At 42.8% G+C, this 23,083-nt stretch overlaps 1 protein-coding gene across 1 annotated transcript in view; it reads right to left on the bottom strand.

Moving 5' to 3' along the window:
* Positions 1–23,083, bottom strand: part of fer1l6 (fer-1 like family member 6) — a 45,648-nt gene that overhangs the window by 14,329 nt on the left and 8,236 nt on the right. The window contains exons 6-31 of the mRNA XM_061793275.1: positions 22,918–22,980; positions 22,766–22,844; positions 20,800–20,956; positions 20,495–20,681; positions 20,226–20,327; positions 19,231–19,321; positions 19,038–19,152; positions 18,729–18,963; positions 18,529–18,637; positions 17,603–17,807; positions 16,966–17,086; positions 16,781–16,881; positions 16,600–16,702; positions 13,774–13,893; positions 13,422–13,574; positions 13,172–13,343; positions 11,738–11,862; positions 11,514–11,648; positions 8,692–8,841; positions 8,520–8,627; positions 8,332–8,394; positions 7,983–8,081; positions 7,675–7,882; positions 7,049–7,161; positions 6,844–6,963; positions 99–144 (exon numbers count right to left, since the gene is read on the bottom strand). Coding sequence (XP_061649259.1) covers positions 99–144; positions 6,844–6,963; positions 7,049–7,161; positions 7,675–7,882; positions 7,983–8,081; positions 8,332–8,394; positions 8,520–8,627; positions 8,692–8,841; positions 11,514–11,648; positions 11,738–11,862; positions 13,172–13,343; positions 13,422–13,574; positions 13,774–13,893; positions 16,600–16,702; positions 16,781–16,881; positions 16,966–17,086; positions 17,603–17,807; positions 18,529–18,637; positions 18,729–18,963; positions 19,038–19,152; positions 19,231–19,321; positions 20,226–20,327; positions 20,495–20,681; positions 20,800–20,956; positions 22,766–22,844; positions 22,918–22,980 — 3,280 coding nt within the window. The remainder of the gene's footprint in view (positions 1–98; positions 145–6,843; positions 6,964–7,048; positions 7,162–7,674; positions 7,883–7,982; positions 8,082–8,331; positions 8,395–8,519; positions 8,628–8,691; positions 8,842–11,513; positions 11,649–11,737; positions 11,863–13,171; positions 13,344–13,421; positions 13,575–13,773; positions 13,894–16,599; positions 16,703–16,780; positions 16,882–16,965; positions 17,087–17,602; positions 17,808–18,528; positions 18,638–18,728; positions 18,964–19,037; positions 19,153–19,230; positions 19,322–20,225; positions 20,328–20,494; positions 20,682–20,799; positions 20,957–22,765; positions 22,845–22,917; positions 22,981–23,083) is intronic.

The following is a 23,083-nucleotide window of genomic DNA, read 5'->3' as shown; positions in this document are numbered from 1 at the left end:
TTTCAGGTCAATAGCACCTTTAGAAGTATATTTAGATAGAAAAATGGTGACGTGTTAAATACTTATTTCAGCTATATATGTGTTGTTTAGATTCTTACCTTTTTCAAAAACTTGTGGAAATGGGGATCCTTCTGTCTTCTTGGTCTGTAATGAAAAAAAAAAATTATTTAATTTGAGGATTTCAGACCAATGGCATTAACATTTTTTTAAATTTGAAGGCTTCACCAGACCACAATACCCCCTCTCGAAAATGCCCCCTGACCCTAGTGAGGATAAGCGGTACAAAATATTGATGGATGGATGGCTGTTTATTGAAAATGCAGCCAGACAGAAAAGGATTTTAGGGGACAGACAGGGGGACAGAGTGGACAAGGGGTGAGAACCACAGCGGAACAATAGTGAGACAGTCTAGATATTTAAACACAAGTAACATTACAACAGTAATTTGTAGATTGGGGGTTGGGGGGGTGGTTGGAGAGGGGGGGGGGGGGGGGGTGGAGGGGGTTCACCCGGTGAGGACCAGATAAGAGAGGACAGAAAAGGGGTAGGACAGGATGTGGGAAAATGTGGAAGGCAGGGCTGCTGTCGAGTGGTGCGGTAGGATTCTTTTTTTAGTGTCTAAACACCTGTAAAAACCGTTGAGTTGATATGCTAGTATAACCTGTAATTAAAGTAACCAAGTAACTAAAGTCTATAGTGTATCGAACTTATTAGTGAATGAACACCATATCACATGCATGTTAGTCAACTGGTGTACGGAGTTGCTGAGCCGGCACGAGGAAGGGTGAGCCCGCCCACCAGGGTGACGCCACCGACCACCCAGGACCCAGGGAGGTCCCGAGCCTGACCGACGCGCCGCGACCAGTCCAAAGGGGAGGGGCAAGGGCACCTGTTCGTGGACTTCAGCTCTGCATTCAACACCAACATCCCCAAACGTCTTTCCTCCTAGCTTTTCCAGCTCAGCGTCTTGCCAGTGGTTTTACAATTTCCTGACGGGCAGGACACAGCAGGTGAGGCTGGGGGACACCACCTCATCTACACACACAAGCATTGGGGCCCCCCCAATGTTGTTTCCTCTCTCTGCACGAACGACTGCACCTCAACGCACGGCTGTCAAACTCCTGAAGTTTGCAGATGACACCACAGTCATCGGTCTCATCAAAGACGGTGATGAGTCTTGCATATCGACAGCAGCTGGTGCTGTGTTGAGGCCGACACAACATGGAGCTGAACACGCTCAAGACCGTAGAGATGATTGTGGACTTCGGGGCCCATCCTTCGCCACAGATGCCCCTCACGCTGTCCAACTGTTTTGTGTCAACCGTCAAGACCTTCAAGTTCATGGGAATTACAGTGTCTCAGGACCTGAAGTGGGAGTTCAACATCAACTCCGTTCTCAAAAAGGCCCAGCAGAGGATGTACTTCCTGCAGCTTCTGAGGAAGCATGGCCTGCCAAAGGAGATGTTGTGGCAGTTCTACACAGCGGTCATAGAATCAGTCCTGTGTTCTTCCATCACAGTCTGGTTTGGTGCTGCGACAAAAAAGGAAAAACTCCAACTGCAACGGACAATCAAAACTGCTGGAAAGATTCTCGGTAACCCCGTACCCACCCTAGAGGACTTGCCTGCTGCCAGAACTATACAAACAAATATGAACGTTCATCCAAAGAATTCCATACCGGATCGGTCGTGGCCCGGGTTAACAACATCCGCCACCGGCGCCGTCAACCTGCAGGGCGCCGTTAGAAATTCACCTACTGTGGGTTGAAGTCAAAGAAGAAGAAGAGGTGGAAAGCGGGTTCTTCGGCAGAAAGAGAAGAGGAAAGCACAGAGCCTAGAACTGAATGTGGGGACTTTGAATGTTGGGACTATGACAGGAAAATCTCGGGAGTTGGTTGACAAGATGATAAGAAGAAAGGTTGATATATTGTGTGTCCAGGAGACTACGTGGAAAGGCAGTAAGGCTAGAAGTTTAGGGGAAGGGTTTAAATTATTTTACCATGGTGTAGATGGGAAGAGAAATGGAGCTTCTACCTCTTGTAGGTCACCCTATGTTCATGCCTCTTCTGGAAAAAAGAAGTGATCTGCCTGTGTGGAGTTTGCATGTTCTCCCCGTGCCTGCGTGGGTTTTCTCCGGGCACTCCGGTTTCCTCCCACATCCCAAAAACATGCATTGATTGGAGACTCTAAATTGCCCGTAGGCATGACTGTGAGCGCGTATGGTTGTTTGTTTCTATGTGCCCTGCGATTGGCTGGCAACCAGTTCAGGGTGTACCCCGCCTCCTGCCCGATGACAGCTGCGATAGGCTCCAGCATGCCCGCGACCCTAGTGAGGAGAAGCGGCTCAGAAAATGGATGGATGGATGGGGTTGGCTAAGAATGTCTTGGAGGTAAAAAGAGTATCAGATCGAATGATGAGGCTGAAGCTTGAAATTGAGGGTGTGTAATGTGATTAGTGTCTATGCCCCACAGGTAGGATGTGACCTAGAGGTGAAAGAGAAATTCTGGAAGGAGTCGTAATTGGTGCAGATTGTAATGGACATGTTGGTGAAGGTAATAGGGGTGATGAAGAAGTGATGGGTAGGTATGGCATCCAGGAAAGGAACTTGGAGGGACAGATGGTGGTAGACTTTGCAACAAGGATGCAAATGGCTGTAGTGAACACTTTTTTCCAGAAGAGGCATGAACATAGGGTGACCTACAAGAGGTAGAAGCACGCAGGAGGATTACATCTTGTGCAGACGATGTAATCTGAAGGAGGTTACCAACTGTAAGGTAGTGGTAGGGGAGAGTGTGGCTAGACAGCATAGGATGGTGGTGTGTAAGACGACTCTGGTGGTGGGGAGGAAGATTAGGAAGACAAAGGCAGAGAAAAGAACCATGTGGTGGAAGCTGAGACAGGACGAGTGTTTTGCAGCTTTTCGGGAAGAGGTGAGACAGGCTCTCGGTGGACGGGAGGAGCTTCCAGAAGACTGGACGACTGCAGCCAAGGTGATCAGAGAGGCAGGCAGGAGAGTATTTGGTGTATCTTCTGGCAGGAAAAGAGAGAAGGAGACATGGTGGTGGAACCACACAGTACAGGAAATCATACAAGGAAAAAGTGGGACACTAAGAGGACTGAGGAGAGGAGAAAGGAATACATTGAGATGTGACACAGGGCAAAGGTAGAGGTGGCAAAGGCCAAACAAGAGGCATATGACGACATGTATGGCAGGTTGGACACTAAAGAAGGAGAAAAGGATCTATCCAGGCTGGCCAGACAGAGGGATATAGATGGGAAGGATGTGCAGCAGGTTAGGGTGATTAAGGATAGAGATGGAAATATGTTGACTGGTGCCAGCAGTGTGCTAGCTCGATGGAAAGAATACTTCGAGGAGTTGATGAATGAGAGAGAAGGGAGAGTAGAAGAGGCAAGTTTGGTGGACCAGGAAGTGGCAATGATGAGTAAGAAAGGCATTAAAGAGGATGAAAAATGGAAAGTTGGTCCTGATGACATTCCTGTGGAGGTATGGAAGCATCTAGGAGAGGTGGCTGTGGAGTTTTTGACCAGCTTGTTCAATAGAATTCTAGTGCGTGAGAAGATGCCTGTGGAATGGAGGAAAAGTGTACTGGTGCCCATTTTTAAGAACAAAGGTGATGTGCAGAGCTGTGGGAACTATAGAAGAATAAAGTTGATGAGCCACACAATGAAGTTATGGGAAAGAGTAGTGGTGGCTAGACTCAGGACAGAAGTGAGTATTTGCGAGCAACAGTATGGTTTCATGCCTAGAAAGAGTACCACAGATGCATTGTTTGCCTTGAGTATGTTGATGGAAAAGTACAGAGAAGGTCAGAAGGAGCTACATTGGGTCTTTGTAGATCTAGAGAAAGCCTATGACAGAATACCCAGAGAGGAACTGTGGTACTGCATGCGGAAGTCTGGCGTGGCAGAGAAGTATGTTAGAATAATACAGGACATGTACGAGGGCAGCAGAACAGCGGTGAGGTGTGCTGTAGGTGTGACAGACGAATTTAAGGTGGACGTGGGACTGCATCAGGGATCAGGCCTGAGCCCCTTCCTTTTTGCATTGGTGATGGATAGGCTAACAGATGAGGTTAGACTGGAATCCCCGTGGACCATGATGTTTGCAGATGACATTGTGATCTGCAGTGAAAGCAGGGAGCAGCTGGAGGAACAGTTAGAAAGATGGAGGCATGCACTGGAAAGCAGAGGAATGAAGATTAGCCGAAGTCAGACCGAATATATGTGCATGAATGAGAGGGGTGGTGGGGGAAGAGTGAGGCTACAGGGAGAAGAGATAGCAAGGGTGGAGGACTTTAAATCCTTGGGGTCAACCGTCCAGACCAATGGGGAGTGTGGTCAGGAAGTGAAGAAACGGGTCCAAGCAGGTTGGAAAGGGTGGAGGAAGGTGTCAGGTGTGTTATGTGACAGAAGAGTCTCTGCTAGGATGAAGGGCAAAGTTTATAAAACAGTGGTGATGCCAGCCATGATGTACGGATTAGAGACAGTGGCACTGAAGAGACAACAGGAAGCAGAGCTGGAGGTGGCAGAAATGAAGATGTTGAGGTTCGCTCTCAGAGTGACCAGGGTTGGATCTCCTTTCCTGCCAGAAGATACACCAAGTACTCTCTTGCCTGCCTCTCTGATCACCTTGGCTGCAGTGTTCCAGTCTTCTGGAAGCTCTTCCTGTCCACCGAGAGCCTGTCTCACCTCTTCACAAAAAGCCGCACAACACTTTTCCTTTCTCAGCTTCCACCACGTGGTTCTCTGCTCTGTCTTTGTCTTTCTAATCTTCCTCCCCACCACCAGTCATCTTACACACCACCATCCTATGCTCTCTAGCCACACTCTCCCTTACCACTACCTCACAGTCTGTAACCTCCTTCAGATTACATCATCTGCATAAAATGTAATCTACCTGCGTGCTTCTTCCTCCGCTCTTGTAGGTCACCCTATGTTCCTGCCTTTTCACGAAAAAAAAAGTGTTCACGACAGCCATTTCCATCCTTGTTGCAAAGTCTATCACCATCTGTCCCTCCAAGTTCCTTTCCTGGATGCCGTACTTACCCATCACTTCTTCATCACTCCTGTTTCCTTCAACAAAATGTCCATTACAATCTGCACCAATCACAACTCTCTCTCTCTGTCTGGGATGCTCAGAACTACTTCATCTAGCTCCTTCCAGCTCCTCTTTCACCTCTCGGTCACATCCTACCTGTGGGGCATAGAATCACACTATACATAAGACCCTCAATTTCAAGTTTCAGCCTCATCACTCGATCTGATACTCTTTTCACCTCCAAGACATTCTTAGCTAACTCTTCTTTTAAAATAACCCCTACTCCACTTCCCATCTACACTATGGTAAAATAATTTAAACCCTGCCCCTAAATTTTTAACCTTACTACCTTTCCACCTGGTCTCCTGGACACACAATATATCAACCTTTCTCCTAATCATCATGTCAACCAACTCCCGAGATTTTCCTGTCATAGTCCCAACATTCAAAGTCCCCACATTCAATTCTAGGCTCTGTGCTTTCCTCTTCTCTTTCTGCCTAAGAACCCGCTTTCCACCTTTCCTTCGTCTTCGGGCCACAGTAGGTGAATTCCACCGGCGCCCTGCAAGTTAACGATGCCGGGGGCGGACGTTGTTAACTTTGTTTCGACGAACGCTCATATTTGTTTGGCAAAGTTTTAAGCCAAATGCCCTTCCTGAGGCAACCCTCTGCATTTATCTGGGCTTGTGACTGGCCTACAGTTTCCACTGGCTTGTGCCCCCCATAGGGCTGCATTGTACCAAAGCAAAATAATAATTTTTTATTATTTGGCCTGAGCAAAAAAACAGCAAATACCGTATTTTCACAACCATAAGGCGGACTTAAAAGTCTTAAATTTTCTCCAAAATGGACGGGCCGCCTTATAATGCGGCACGCCTTATGTGTGGAACGAGTTCCAAAACCTGTAAATGTTGTTGTGTGACTTTGATGAGCGGTCCGCTTGACTGACTGGGAGCATTTCCTGCTTATATAGAGGAAAGGCGGACAGCATGCGGACGTTAAAGGGGGAAGGGTGCGTGTGAAAGAGGACGCTAAAGGCATGCCCCCAGTAGGTATATAGTGCCAGTATGTGCATTGTCCATAACAACATCGGTTTGGCCCAGGATCCCCGAAAATGGCGCTTAGGAAGCACAGTTTAAACTGCAAGCTATCAGTTACGCGGATGAACATGGGAATCGAGCAGCCGCAAGAGAATTCAAGATCAACGAATCCTTGGTTCGCAACTGGATGCATGGGCTAAGGTATCTGCTTTGACTGTTGTCCGAGCTTTCGCGAAAGCCGGCATCATTGCTGAACAGCCCCCCGGCAACGAGACTGACTCCGACAATGACGAGAGGGAACCCGGCATGTTTGATGGAGAACTTGCCCAGCTGTTCATTTCTGATACAGAAGATGAGGACTTTGATGGATTTTTGGATGAGCATTGATAAAAAAATAACGTGAGTACATTGTTAAATACATCAATAAAGTACAACCGAACTCACTGTTGACATTGTTAAATACTTCAATAAAGTACAACCGAACTCAGTTTTGCTCCCGCTGCCTTTTTAAAAACATACGCCAACATGCATGCTAGTGTATGTTTTAGTGTGCATGCGCCCAATAATACGGTGCGCCTTATGTATGTGTTATGTACAGAAATAGACCCCGTAACGGACACTGCACCTTTTAATACGGTATGCCTTATGGTCGCGAAAATACGGTAACGGTTCGCCTTCCCCCCAAAACTGTGAATAGGTTAATTTGCAAATACTAAACGTTGAATATGTGGGGGTTCACTGTACCCGTTTCTCCACAGAGGCATAATATTTGGACCACCAGTCAATGACGCATTCTGCCGACTCGTCTGCGATGGTCCGCTTCCTTCGCTTGGTGGAACGATGGGTGCTCTTTTTGCGACTCTCCTAAAATTCACCCAAAGACAAAAATATCATTTAGATCAACATAAATAGACAAGCTATGACAACTGTCTGTGTTCATTGGGGTCACCTTTTTCCTTATGGGTGCTGTCTTTTCAGGGGTCAATTCCTCGACTGTGATGAGAACATCGGGAGTTGCTGATGCCACCGTGGAGCTTGTCTCTGCACCATGCTGGCAAGGTTCTGTTGGACAAGAGACAAATTATAGTTAAGGATGCCCTCACTGGGTCTATTTTGATATCATTGACTTACAAAATCAAATAATATTTGGAATGAAATGAAAATATATACAGGTATGTAACAATAACAAAAGTAGTTTTTGCATTATGCTGACATTCAACACAGACAAACTCCTTGGCAAAATATAAATAGAGTCTAAATGGTGATCTAAAAAAACAAAAAAACTGAGTTGTTGGGGAAGCTGAAGTAAACACACACACAGACACACTTATTTATAAATACATAAATATATAATTAAATAAAACAAATAAAAATATATAAAAATAAAATGAAAGCATATCTACATAAAAACAAAACAGGTATAATAAAATCGGAAACAAAATAAAAAGATTTTTAAAAATGAAATTAAAAAGTACAAACAATATATAGGTGAGCTGAAACAAAATTGAATAAAATCTAAATTTCTATATATGGAAGACTGAACATAAGACCTAAAACCAAACTCTGTAACATTACCATCAGCTTTTTGTGGTTGCGGGATGTACGTTACTGCAGGTGGTGTGTGTGTCTGTGTGGGGGCAGGCGGGGCTGGGGGGGCAATGTATTTGAAGCTCATCAGGTTGTTGATGACATGGTTTCCAACCAGCGTGCTGCGACCAAAAGCCCTCCAGTCAACAACGGTGATGGTGAGCGGAGGGTGGAGGTGCTCATTCTCCGGTAACGCCTACAAGAGGAGGAAAAATAAAATAATAATGGAAATTGTTCCTCTTTACATAGTAAGCTAAAAATAAATGTGGAAAAAATATGAGGAAGAATATACCGACCAGCTCAATGGTGTCAACCTGCGTGGTGAAGTTGGGGTTAGACTTGTACCGCTGAATGACAGAAGAACGCAACGTTTTTCCAGCGCATTCTACGAACACCTGCAAACACAATATGGTTTGGTTTTTAACAGATGTTTAAAAAAAAAAAGATTGTTTTAGTGTAATTGAGACATTTTTCGACCGCAAAAATATTTATTTAAATACTATTTAAATAAACAATAGAAACTAAAATAAATATTTTTGTATACAATACAAATAGGAATATATTAAATATAAAAATGTAGATTAAAAAATGATGAATGTAAATATGTACATGGAAACATAGGCAATTAGTGGCAAGTGTGTGTACCTGAGGGCGATCAACAGACAGTAACTGAACCTTCTTGAGCTCTCGTAGACCCCAAAATAACACCTGCCGGAGAGATATAGAACACGTATGCACACACTTTGATGGAAAGCACACACTGTGTGGACAATATTAGTTTGAACAAGCAATTTTTGCCATATTAAAGTATTTTTGGGAGAAAACACACGCACCTCTAGTCTGTATGTACTGAGGACAGGTCTGATGTTGTCAGGCACCGTGTATATGCCTCCTTCCTGTTCCTCTAAGGGAGGCAGACTCTGCTCTCCAGACATGGGAATCTACACAAGGACCACCATAACTTGCTATCTACTCTTTTTCAATCAATATTATGGAGAGACTGACCTGAACCAGCTCGAAAGCGGCCAGCAGCTCTCCTCCTGATTGGCTGGCATGGTGTAGCGGGCTGTACTGCAGAATAGGTGGCGTGTAGGACTCAGAGCGCAGGCGAACCTCAGGCAACGCCACCGTGGCCCCCAAATACTCTGCCTTGCCCTGCAAGGTGACATTTGTGAAAAAAAAAAAATCCATCAGACAGTGGTTCTGGATCTCAGATCCCCTGTGGTCCGCAAGCCATAACTTGTAGATCCACAAAATAATTTGCAATATGTAATATTTTCCAAAAAAGGTACATGCATGTACCTACGTGCAGTAGTATAAGGACCAATAAAACAAACAACCAATAAATTCCTTCTCTTTACCTTAGCTTTCGGCCAATTAAAAGCTTGCATATGTTTGTGACGTACTATCACACTAATACAGACCCTTTCCAAAAAATTTGAATATCATGGAAATGTTTATTTACAACCCCAATTCCAATGAAGTAGTGACGTTGTGTTAACCATAAATAAAAACAGAAATAAGCATTAACTTGATGAAATCCCTAAATTCCTCGCAATTGTACGTTGAGGAACGTTGTCCTTAAACTGTTCGACTATTTTCTTACACACTTGTTCACAAAGAGTTGAACCTCGCCCCATCTTTGCTTGTGAATGGCTGAGCAATTCAGAGAAGCTCCTTTTATACCCAATCATGGCACCCACGTGTTCCCAATTAGCCTGTTCACCCGTGGGCAATCAGGCTGTGGCATTGCCTGAGAGTTATGGAAGCCCAGATTTCCTTGATGCTTGCTGTCAGTTCTTCTTTGCTTTTGGGTCTGTGCCCCTCATTTTCCTCTGGATAATACCTCGTAGATTCTCAACGGGGTTTAGATCCGGCGAGGTGGCCAGTCAAGCATTGTGATGGAATGGGCATCAAACCAGGTTTTGGTGCTTGAGACTGTATGGGCAGGGGCCAGGTCCTGCTGGAAGATGAAATCTGCATCTCCATACAGATCCTCAGCAGAAGGAATCATGATGTACTCTAAAACATTCTGGTCAACTGTTGTGGTGACCTTGGATTTAAGAAAGCAGAGTTTACCATTACGTGCACTAGACATTGCACCCCATATCATCACTGACTGTGGATATTTCACACTGGACGTCAAGCAGCTTGGGTTCTGTTCTTCACCCATCTTCCTCCAAACCCTTGGACCTAGATTCCCGAGTAATAGGCACACTTTACTTTCATCGGAAAAGAGGACCTTGCACCACTGGCCGACAGTCCTAGTCCTTCTTCTCCTTGGCCCAGTTGAGACACTTCCTACGTTGGCTCAAGCTCAGAAGTGGCTTGACCTGAGGAACCGGACAGTTGTAGCCCATCTCCCGGATGCGTCTGAATGTGGTGGTTTTTGAAGGTGTGACTCCCGCCTCATTCCACTCTTTCTAGATCTCTGCTAGATTCTTGAATCTTCCCTGTTTGATAATCCGCTGAAGTCCACGGTCATCTCTTTTGCTGGTGCATCCTCCCTTGCCACATTTTATCCTTCCACTACACTTTCCACTGATATACTTTGACACAGCACTCTGTGAACAGCCAGCCTCCTTAGCTATGAACTTTTGTGGCTTACCCATCCTATGGAGGGTATCAATGATGGTCTTATGGCCAGTTGTCAAGTCTGCAGTCTTCCCCATATTGAACCCAACTGAGACAATTGAATCAAACTGAAGCAATTTAATGACACCTGGGGAAACCTGTCCAGGTGCTTTGAGTTTAGTAGAGGATTAGTGTGTGACATTAAAGCATTTATGCCCTGCAAAATTTGGGCTGATTTCGTCACAGTATTCAAATTGTTTTAATTCCTGATTTCGTGGGTTTTATGAGCAGGAAGCAAAAATTATGTCAAAATAAACAAATAAATACCTGAAACTGTTTCAATTGTGGGCCCTGGATCTATAATCTATGAAAGTTTGACTTTTTGAATGGAATTATGGAAATAAATGAACTTTTCCATGATATTTAAATTTTTTGGAAAGGGTATGTATGAATCTGACATCCCTGCATGCTTGCATACATTCAGCATTTGGAGCTCTCTCACACTCAGCAACTTGGAAGCACATACCCCAGGTAAATGTTTCCACCATGTCAATAAAATCACTAATAGTACTTTTGGAAAGTATACATGTACATTGATTAAATTAAAAAACAGACATATGCACATATTTTGTCCTTATTTAAAATGGCATTTTAGTACGCGGCGCTATGTGGCCTCCTGGTCTCACTGATGAAAAACTGTGGCCTCCTCCATTATTTAAGTTGCCCATCCCTTGTCTATGCTACCATTCTATCACCCTACATACCCGTTTTATCAGCTAGATAGGTACTATAGATATATTTATGATTTCTATCTGTAGTATGTATAGTATCACTCTCATAGGGATGTCAAAATCATTTTTGTCACGGGCCACACTGTAGTTATGGTTTGCCATCAGAGGGCTGTAATGAATGTGGAACCATAAAAATGTTTAATCACCTCATAATATAACACATACACAGTAATTTGATGGATAAATAGTTTTGAGGTCAAAGATAATAGTTTGTTCAACTATTGTTCAAGTTTACTAAAAGGGGTTTGGTAACCCCCAAAAATGCTTCAATATCTCAACATTATTATTGGTTACATATGACAATTTAAAATTTTGTATATAGTTTAGAAAGAATCATGGAAGTTGACTCATGCAAAATTATGTGGCGGGTCAGTTCTGGCTTGAGTTTGACACCTGTGCTCTATCTGATATCTATGGTATCTATTTATATCTACGGTACCTCAGCTTGGCGATCTATCTTACCAGTGCATCGTCGTCGTACACTTCAACGATGAGTCTCGGCGGTTCCTCCTGGATGTGTTGAAGATCTCCACTCAGCACGATGGGACTCATCTGCAAGCACTGATTCCACGTGGGGCTGAGAGTCTGACTGATCACCTGATGTGCACAGTAAATAAACACGAGTATGCTGACTGCTAACAACATAGCTGCAGAATGTAGCTGAATATGTAATTTCTATTATTTACGTTGGTGGTCTGGCTGTGTGACAAATATATGACTCGGGCAAAAGGGTCAGACAAGCCCGAGTTATCTGCAGCAATCAACCCGCGTGCTTGATACATGTGACACCTTAACTGGAACTGATGCTGCTCTGCAGGAACAGAACAGAAAAAAAAATACATGAGAATGTCACTCAGATTGCAGACCTCCACCAAGGCCCCCAAACCCGGAATATGTATTAATCCCAAATTATACATCTTGAATTTTGTCATGAAGTTTAATGCATTATCTACTGAGAAATTAAGGACAATTAAAAAAAAAGAAAAATCTTAGATCAGCACTGTTCTCCAGATTTGAACTAAAATCTAATGGTTTCTTCCACGTCCCATTACCAACACGTCCATTAAGTGTTTTGTTAAATAGTCACGAACGTAAAGACAAAACTTCCTTGGTAGAGGTAAAAATAAATCCACAAAATAATAGTGGTTAAATTACTTTTTTCATAATTTTAGCCTAGTAGCACAATTTATTTTTACAAAAGAAATACTAAAAAATATGTTTGCTAAAAATTGTGTCTTTACTTGTCTTCCGAAAATGTTTAAAGGTATAATGTATAAATATAAATGCCAGTTTGGGTAGTTGGCTGATAATATATTTAAAATAGATTATAAAATCTGTAGGCGGCACGGTGACCGACCGGTTAGCACATCTGCCTCACAGTTCTAAGGACCCGGGTTCAGTCCCCGGCCCCGCCTGTGTGGAATTTGCATGTTCTCCCCGTGCCTGCGTGGGTTTTTTCCGGGTACTCCGGTTTCCTCCCACATCCCAAAAACATGCATGTTAGGTCGATTGATTGTTTATATGTGGCCTGCGATTGGCTGGCAACCAGTTCAGGGTGTATCCTGCCTCTCGCCCGAAGATAGCTGGGATAGGTTCCAGCTCGCCCGCGACCCTAGTGAAGATAAGAGCTACAGGAAATCAATGAATAAAATGTATACACGTATAGTGAACAAAAACATAAAAACAACACTTGTTTGCTCCTGTTTTTCAGGAGCTGAACTCAAAGAGGCCTACTTCTCTCAAATATTGTTCACAAATCTGTTTAAATATGTCTTAGTGAGCACTTCTCATTTGCTAAGATTATCCTCAAACTGTCTGATCAGCATCCTGATATGCCATACATGTGAGGTAGATGCCACAAGATGGTGGCAAAGCACTACATGAAGCTTCTCAACTCACTTCAAGATAGTTCCTTGGCCTGAGCACGAAAAAAGCAAATAGTTTTTTAGAGTTTTTCAGCAACTAACAGAGTATAGGTTCTGAATATGATGTTACTACCGGTACTGTACAGTATATCGCGTTCCGAATTATGTACAAATTTGGGTTATGATGCTGGTGCAGAGACGGAACTCCGGATGGCCTGTATAAATAATAATAAAAAGGAGTCATATCTCTCTCACCCGTACACGTCAGGTGAGTGGGGGGGCTGTTGGGGTCAGCGCCCCCTGTGGCGGCATTGAAACCTTCAGGCAAGTCGTCCAGCATGTGAGCGGAGTCCGCGCAGGATCCAAACCACAAATACACGTCAACTTTGGCCTGCACAGATAATCCTGTCACACGCTTCCCTGGCGGCTGCGAAAATACACACAAACACGTGTACGTCATTATTTTTGGCCGGGATTGTTTGATGTTGTGTGTTGTGTTTTCTACCTTGAGGAAGAGCGTTACTATTTTTCCACAATGGACTCCTCGAGCCTCCCGACTGCCGCAGAACACGACATCTCTGGCCGGGAGGCGAGCGTACGCGACGCGCTTGTTGTTGCTCAACAACCACACAAAGATGTCAGGCACTGTATGTTGAGGCTGCAAAGTCAAGTAGGACAGTCGCTCACTTGCATGAGACAATTAAAATGGGATCATTTCAGACAAGGAGTATATTCGAGATCCATGGTGCATTTTGATGAACACATGTCAGATATGTTATTAAAACACCTGGTAATTGTTTTAAATTGTGGAAAAACGCAGAGTCTCCTTCATATGACGACAAGAGCGCATACACTACCTCCTGCACTAAGAAGCGCAGTTTCTGTGTGAGTTTTCTTGCGTCCTGGAGCTCTTCTTTCACGCCGCCTGAATTCCGCTTCCTCTCCACCAGAGCCTGAGCATCGCCAATCATACTTTCCTGCGACACACGCACATAGGAAAGACCTGGTCAGACCTCAGCTAGCTCAGAGACAGCCCAGTTTATCGCTGCATGTCTTTTGCTTTTGCTTTTTTGTGTGACTTTCGTTACAAAAGAAGAAGAATGTGAAAAGAGAACATACACAGGAAGTTACGTTAAGTGAGTGCAATCACATTCAAAGCAGTAAGAGTCCAGCATCATCCCCTTATCACTTCATCACTAGTTATCAAAAAGGAAGTACAGTAGATAGTATAATTATTATTATTTGAATTTTATTTTTAACGTTTTACCCTGGGCGAATTCTTTTTACACTTTGAACTCACCATTGAGGTTAGTTAGTTGAGTGTTTTATTGTTTTTACTTGCTACTATTAACATGGGTTAATTTGTGTTTACGCAAATATAACATTTTGTGTTACTTTGAACACTGCATACAGTTAACTAAATTAAGGGTGTAGCGGACATGCTCCCCGCAACCTGAGGTGTCACAGTGACTCGCCCACAGCTTGATAAACTGCTTTCTTCCAAGCGGCACTGCTGTGAGACTACCACAAGAAGACGCCTACTGGCCCCTAAAGTAATTAGCAGGTCCCCTCGAAATCTTGGTTTACGGTCATCAAAGAGTCCTTCGTTTGAACTGACATCTGCCAAAAGGTGGTCTCCTCTCTCCGGGAGACCAAGCTGGGACAGATCAATGGAATTCAAATACAGCGGTGAACTATTTGCTTAATATCCAACGAAGAACGCAGGGTGCCACCCACTGGCGGAGGAGAGTACTGCAACCCCTGAACTTCCATTCAGTTGTTTGTTAACCAAAGATAAATGTCTGTTTTGATATCTCACAAACTCTGCAGAAATATTCTAAATGCCTTGATGTCTGTGTCAGTGTGTCAACTTTACCGGTGCAGCTCCAAGACTTCGAGAACTGTTTGTCCTGATTTGAAGCCCCAAGCAGCATGAAATGTGATTGAACCATAAGCAATTGATTTGCCAAGACTAACGTGTAAACAGTCATTCTATATGCTTGACCTATGAGTAAAGAGTACAAAGTTGGAATATATGATTTTAAACCCATTTTATGGGTCAAAATTGTAGACTAGATTCAAGCTGATGGGTGTGGTCTTGTCTGGTCCTCAGTCCTCTTTGAACACGCCCCCTGGGTATTTAACCGGTGGCTCCCTTCTCTGCCACTCTCTCGGTTCTTTGCTCTTGCCTTGCTTCCTGGCTCTTCGGCCACCCCTCCCCTTCCTTTTGTTCAGACACGCGGTTCGGCCAACGCGAATGCCGGGATGAGAACGGACTCCAGCCTCTACGTGGGCCACCGCAAGGCGATCAGAGCAGCTGCTACGAAAAGTACCAGGTACGCTTCTAGCCCAGCGTGATCGCTCTAAAATTGCTAGCGAGTCCCTGAAAAGGCAGGAAGAGAAATGGTTGTAACCTCCCACAGAACACATGAAAATCAAATTCTTTCCCTTTTTCTGCCTGTATTTATTTTATTTTTGTGCATCTTTTTCGTGCACCAAACCTACCTCCTCGCCTCCTGAGACATGCGCAGAAAGACTACTTCCAAAGACCAGCTGGTCTACGTTCGTGAGTAGACACTGCAGTTGTCGCCAGGACTGTAGAATATTAGTGGCTAATAATTTTGGGGAAATTACTAGCTTCACACAAAATCTGGACGCATTAAACGCTCACGTTTTCAACTTTAGTCCAAAACACGATGTTCTATTTCCCTTTTCGTATGCATATTTTCTCTCTTTCACCATTATTTGTGTTTCCTTGTTGTGTTTCCCTATAGATACCTCGTACATTTCATTAAATATTCTATAAAATTCCACTCTTGGTTGTGTTTTGTGTGTTTTTTTTAGTTTAAGTAAGCCACTGTCATCAAGAACTCTTATTTCCTAAAATGTAGCAACCTTTATATTATGAGTCTGATAGAAGGTTTGTTGTCGTTTTCTACTAAATTTTATACATATAAAAGTGACGTCGTGCCCCTTTACAAGACAAAATTTGTTTGCTTTTAACGATAAGGCGTAAATCGGACTAACTCGGAAGTGAACGCAGGTGTTTGCCTTCCTTCGTATCTTTTTGACAATTAATTACATTTTTATTTCAACCAATACACGCTACAAGGGTTTGTGATGGGCACAGTTTGACCTTGGAAAATGTTTTTTTTTCCCCATGCAAGTTTAGCTAGTGTGTGTTTTTGTTTGTTTGTTTTTAAAGTAGCTAACTTCTTTTTACACTAGTGTGACAGGCCAGGATGTTAAAGAACAAGATGACAGAGGGGCTTCTGTAAAGGCTTTGCAATACACCTGAATCATTAAAGAGTGCATGTAAGAATAAATAAATAATTTTAACAGTGGTTAACTCATTTTCACTGTTGTAAGCCAACGTGGTCAACTCATTTTCACTGTTGTAAGGCAATCAATGTAAAAAAAAAAGACAAAAAAAAAAAAGAAAATTGTTTTTACAATTTATACTGGTTAATTTATTTACACTTTACACACTTCAATCAAACATGCCCACATTTTACTCTGAGGAATTATATTTGTGATGGGCTGTGAGATTTCTTTTTTTTTTAATGTAAAATTTGTGCACTGGCTAAAAAGAGGTTGGGAAACATTGTGCTCGACTTTAGAGGTTGCATTTCTTTTTAAAGTGGATGTGTGTCTATGTTGGTGAGTACTCTGTTTTCTACTACCAGTTCCTGTTTGCACATTGAGAGGCGCTTCCTGTCCAGCTCCGTCAGGTAGTTGGACTTCAACTCAGCTTTCAACTTGGCTGCTGCTGCTGCTATGAAACGCCTGCAAAGACATACGTTCATTGACCACATTTAAAGGTTAATGTTGCACTCTTTACATTCCAGTGATTGATTTAAATACCTTGCATCTTGGCAAAATTCTTTGACTGTTATCTTTACTGTCTGCTCTGCACCGGGATGCGACTTCCTGTGGAGTTCAGCTGCCCTGGTCACTCCTTCTTCCTGTAAGTGGATGCTAAGTTCTAACAAAAATTCAACCTGATGGTAGAGCGATATTTATGTATGTGTTTCTGTGTTTGCACATACAAACAGGGCTGCTATGTTCTCCAGCATGTTGGAATTGTACAGGCGGTAGGTTCTGTCCTCCCACTGACTCAACACATTGATACATGGCTTCTGTTTCTCCAGAGGCAAATACATGTAGTACCTACAGTATAGAAAACATGCACATAAACAAACATTTATACACACATACATATATAACATTGCCATGACAGCCTCATCAAGAAAGGCGAGGAGTCTGCATATTGACAGGAAGTGCAACGGCTGGTGCTCTGCTGCAGCCACTTGCTCAACACGTCTAAGACCGTAGAGATGACTGTGGGCCTAAGGAAACATCCTTTGCCACAGCTGCCCTTCACACTGTCCAACTACCCTGTGTCACATACAGTACTCACGTTTTAATAGCATATTTCTATAGAAATGTGTAATGTTTTTCATTTCAATTAAATAATTAAACTAAAAAGTTATTTTATTTAATTCTACAATTTTTGTATCATAATCATTATTTACTGTTGTTTTTACACTATACAGGTCATCTGAGATAATTAAAAGTGTTATATTAATACCCCGGAGTTTGAAATCACTTATTTTGCCAGACCCAGTACAGACTGATATTCTTTTAATGTATCCTGTATATTTTTTCCCCTATAGCAGAACCCACCTGTTTCCTTCGACGGGAAGCGGTTTCTGGGGACGCGTGGTGGACTTAGAGGTTCTGTTGGGGTCTTGAGGCTCTCTCTGTAACAGTGGGGAGGAAGGGGAGGACCTGTCAGGGAGGTCCTGTGCCTGTCTCCTGCGGCCGAGGGCTGGACTTGGGGCGCTCAGGCCGGGCTGGCCCGCAGGTTCCTGCACGTTACCGCAGTTACCTTGGCAACATAGAATAGCAAAGACAAATGACCATTAATGGCGAAACCAAATGTCTGAGAACCACTCGACCACATATACACTACTAATAACGATTAATCCTGCAAACAAAATGGCACAGCCTACTCATGCCGTAGTAAGAAGTATATACTGTACATATAGTACATATTATATATATATATAATGACGTGTGTTATTGAAGCAAAGGCCTTTTCTCCTATTACTACTCATCTTGTTAAATCTTCAGCTGTCAACACAATTGACAGTCACAATCTTGTACAGAGATTAGAGCACGTCAACAGTATTAAAGAAATGGTTTAATTCCTATTTGTCAAGCTAATGACTTTTTGCAAATATTGGTGATGAAGACTGCGCATGTAAAAGTCAACCATGGTGTCCCGCAGAGGTCTGTCCTCGGACCTGTACTGTTACACGTTTCCCTTGGGCAGTATTATTATAAAACACTTTGTTAATTTCCACTGTTATTAATATGACATACACCTTAATTACGAATGAATTCTGATCCAACCAACCAGATGTCAAAACTTAAAGAGTGATTTTTTCAGAACTTTGGCCTTAGTTAAGGCCCTTTGGTAATTCAATTTCAGTCTTTTTAAAGATCCATGGACATCCTGGGGTAGTGGAAAAAATAATGTTTATAAAAGTACAGTATACATAACACTATGGGATATGCAATAATATGAAGTGTACTGTTTAACTTACCCAGCGAGAATTCAAAAGTGATAGGTTTGTCTCCGATCTTTCTGTCAATCATCGTGGCTTCAAACAAAGCTCCGAAGAGTAGGAAGTTATCTTTGTTCTCAGCATTCAGCTAAAACAAAAAACCACCCATTCTTTATCAACTGCTATTTCCGCATGACAATTCTATGAATTAAATTTACTGTTAGGAATGACATTCTTACTGTAGGTGGACATTCCACAGGTAGAACGTCCGCAGCCGCTTTCCCTTTGTCGTCATCACCTGTACCTCCAGATCCCCCCGTGCCTACTCCTCCACCTGCTGGGGTCTTACCATCCTTTCCTGTGGCCTTTACCACCTTGGCATCCTTTACAGGCTTCACCATACGGGCAAGTTTGGACGCTGGGCCTGTGCCGCCTGATAAGATCTCCACCACCAGTTCTACAAAGACACGACCCCTGGAGGCAGGAATTTGTACACGTGGTTGGTTGATTGTTTAATGTTAGACTCACCATTTATCTTCTAAACAAACCGATAAGCGACTCCCTCTCCAATGCCCTCGTTAAGTTCAGCAGTGTCATCACCCAGAGAGTTTCTGACGGAGCCATACAAGTTTATCCAGGCGGGGCCAAAAGTTGGCAAAAAACCTGCAGACACATCAGGAGCAGTGTTATTGTGAAGCATAAAATTTTCATACATCACTCAGCGCACGTCCACTGCCTTACCTCTGTCACCATCCTGTTCGTTAGAAATGCGCCTCAGGTCAAAGTAATGGGTTCCAATGGCAACATCACTCACACTTCCTTCATCCCAAACCTACGAGGACACAAGTCTTGGATTACAACATGCACGCACAGTGGACACTACGACCTTAATCGGTTTTACTGTTCCTGAGTTGCACAACCGTCAATTGGCACGACTGCTGTCTCTCAATCAACTGCTAAATTGAGTTTTTAAATCGAAGCACAGAATTACTCAATTAATGAACTGAGTTACTCAACCGTCAAACCATCTGGCCTTAAATTTAAAACCATGTCGAACCTGGTTGCTTAACTTGTATGGCCTAAAATTTAAACTAAGTTACCCAACAGTTGAAAGAGTTAGTCAACCCTCAAACCATTCGTTAAGCCTAGACTTTCTGACCATCAGGCCTAAGTGCCGAAACACTGAGTTATTCAATTGTTGAACTGCTTGGCCTAAAATTTACAAATGTCAAATAGAAATGTTACACCAACGAACAGAGTTACTGAACATTGTTGCTTGACTATCAACCAAGTAGCTTCACTGTTAAACAGTTTGGGAACCAATTTGATCATTTTTAAAACCCAGTTGCTTAACCATCAAACGAAGTTTCTAGCTGTCAGAGTTGCTCAGTCGGTGAATCCATTTGCTCAATCATCAAATTGCAAGGTTAAACTGCCAAACCCAGTGGCTCCACTGTCAAACGGAGACGTTCAACTGTCTAACCCAAGCTCTGAAGCACCGAACAAAGTTGCTCAGTTGTCTAACCCAGTTGGTCAAATGTCAAACAGAGGTGAGCATAGGCAAACTGAAGTGGAAAACTGCCAAGTCGAGTTGCTCAAACGTCCAACGAATTTACTCAACCATTGAACCAAGGTGATCTATTGTTGAACCATGCTGTTCAACGTCCAAAAGAGAGTCCACCATTTTCTATTTACAAATTCAAAAGCATATGAATTGCAGGTGTAATCTTTCAGACCTGGATCTTCATCCTCTGGCACAGAGGAGGAAACATCTCTGTGAAGACGATCTGTTCATTCCACACTGGATCTGCATTTGACTTCTGCGTGGACGTACGACCCTTAAAAGTGAGAAGAAGAAAATAGCGGCATCAATTAGAGGAGTAGCACTTTGTTGTTTCGCGTGATGTTTAATTGGGACATGACATCTATTCAAGTAGACAGCATTTTTCAAGGAGATAAGGTTTTTATTCACACATCTCCTGCACACAATTGACACGTGACCCACCATTTGTTTGAAGAAGCTAACAACCACGAAAGGGTCTATGAGCGCTGTGTTGTCTCCTATGAAGGCTTTGGTGACATTGGCCATGATGCTGGAGTTGTTGCGGGGAAGACCTTCCGCTCGATACACCCTCACAGAGAAACGAGCCCAGGGACGTTCTGACGGGAATCCTTCCGGCATCAGGAGGTTCCTGCAAACAGGATTTCGAAAATGTAGTGAGAAAAGACAGTCGTCTGCATATCAAGAATGACTGACATTTTGGCTCAGCAAGTGTAACAAACAAGAAGTAATAAACCTTGTTTACATACTTTTCTATTTGCTCCTCTGCATCACTGGTTTTAATCCCGGGCTGCATGGCATCGCCCTTTGCAGAGACACTAATATCACACTTGATGTAACCTTTGCAACCTGTACTGATGTCACCAGGGACTGTCAGCATTGCCCACTTGTTGATGAATTGGTGACCTTAAGTAGAAAAAAAAAGATGTAAAGAAAAGCACACCATTGTTATTAATCTTACACTGAGTGGATTAAGGTAACCAGACCTGGATCCTTAACTTTCATTTCCTGGAGGTGGAATGTGTCCCGATAGGTTTGCCATATATTTTATAGGCATGTCATGTACATCCTATGGGCTCAGGCCCTCCTGTGTGGAGTTTGAATGTTCATGGCTTTCTCCCACATTCCAAAATACAAGTGTGATTTGTGACTTGTGTGATGGTGTGATTAATGTGTGAGTAATTGTGTTAATATGAGAGTGAATAGAATAGAACTGCTGACCGGTTCAAGGTGTACCTCACCTCTTGCCTAAAACTAGCTGGGATAGGCTTAGGTTCACGCACGACCCTATTGGGAACAAATGGCATACAGTGGAAAGTTGATTTAACGGACTAAGAGGGGCAGGGGGTCATCTGTTACATTGGATTGTCCATTATATTGAAGCACATTTTTGTGACCATATGCACCCATGTTACTTTAGAGTACGAAAACATTGTTTTGTCCTTTTTTCGTGGCCCTAAAACACCCAGTATGGTACAATGTATACAACAAATATAAAAAAGATTGGAAATGTTTGAAAAGTTTAAAATTTTATCCAAACTTACCACGCTGGTGTGCTTGATGGTGACATTGTTGACATAAGCGAGTCAAGGCAGGTTGCTTTTATGAGCTATGAGGAATTAGTGTGCTTCCCATTTCCAAATCTGTTGCCATAGATGAACGGCTTGACAAAAAAAAACTGTTACTGTACCAAAAGTAGCATGCGCCACACTCCAGACACTTGTGTGCGATTTTCCTCTTAAAGTTAACACCGCTGCCATGTGCGCTCTCTCCAGTGCAGAGCTCGATGCAACAATAGATAAAACTCCTGCCATCATGGCCGCCATGTCAATGCATGTCCTGGAAATGTTGCCACATTCAACCTGGCCGCCACATAGGCACGTCTGTTGGTTGGATGTAGCCGTATTTGACATTTGAGACCCGGAAATACATGTGTCCCAGCCTCTGCCTATGTTGCACCACAGTACCAGTAAACAACATCGGCCAATTCTGGAACTAACAGACTTTGTCTGCGCCGGTTTAAGTGACAACTGGAAACTATTTTTGGACACATGTACTGTGCAGACGGTCCGTTATTTCCAATAGCTGTTAAATCGGGGTCCGGTAAATCAAGATTCCACTGTATATATAATGGATAGAATTCCTCAGGGTGCCGCAGGTGTACTGGCCAGGTGTGCCAATAATTGTGTCCAGTGTGTATTTTCTGAATTATATTTGGTTAACATAGAACTAAATGACAAAATGCGTACAGAATTCCTCAGCAAATGAAGGAAGAAAGGTAAAATAATAATTAGGGGGAAGGTGATTATTACTTACAATGAAAGAAAAGTATATAAAAGTGATGTAATAATAATGCATTATTATAATTAACACTTTTTAAAGATGATTACAGAAAAAGCAAGTGATGATGATACAAAATCGCAATTTCTTTCCACTCATAGTATCGTGATACTGTACAGCGATCGCAGAATGTGAATAGAAAACTGTGTGATACAACAAAACACAAGAGGGTAACGCTTATAATAATGAATTAAGAAATTAATTTATTGAGTCCCTCATAAAAATAAAGTTGGTATGAAAACAGTTGGGAAATAACAGAACTGGGTTAACAAGCCAAAATTGTTATGAATGTCGGACTGCCACAATATCGATATTTAATCCAGTTGCATTGATAATGTATTATATTATAACATGAATCATCGCTATAATGTCTACCTGGTTGTTTGTAGACTGTCCACACATCCAGTTTAAAGGAGCCGATGCAGAAACTTCTCAGCATCTTAGAGTGTATGACCTTGCAGATCAGAAGAGGAAACAACAAGTGACAAAACGATCAACCTTTTTTTACCCGATGCCTTTGAACTCACCGTCAGCCTGATGACTTTGTCGAAGAAGATCTCTTTGTGGGCAAAGAAGTCAAACACAAAATACTGAAGGAAAAATGGAGGGATGAATTAATTCGACGACTGCCACTTGATTGGAAAACTCATTGTTATTAATATGTATTGTTATTTTGTCACTTCACTTTGTTCA

The sequence above is a fragment of the Phyllopteryx taeniolatus genome, chromosome 12 (assembly GCF_024500385.1).
Source record: "Phyllopteryx taeniolatus isolate TA_2022b chromosome 12, UOR_Ptae_1.2, whole genome shotgun sequence".
In the NCBI taxonomy this organism is placed as follows: domain Eukaryota; kingdom Metazoa; phylum Chordata; class Actinopteri; order Syngnathiformes; family Syngnathidae; genus Phyllopteryx; species Phyllopteryx taeniolatus.
The sequence above is the reverse complement of the archived record's forward strand: the minus strand, read 5'-3'. Positions and strand labels throughout refer to the sequence as shown.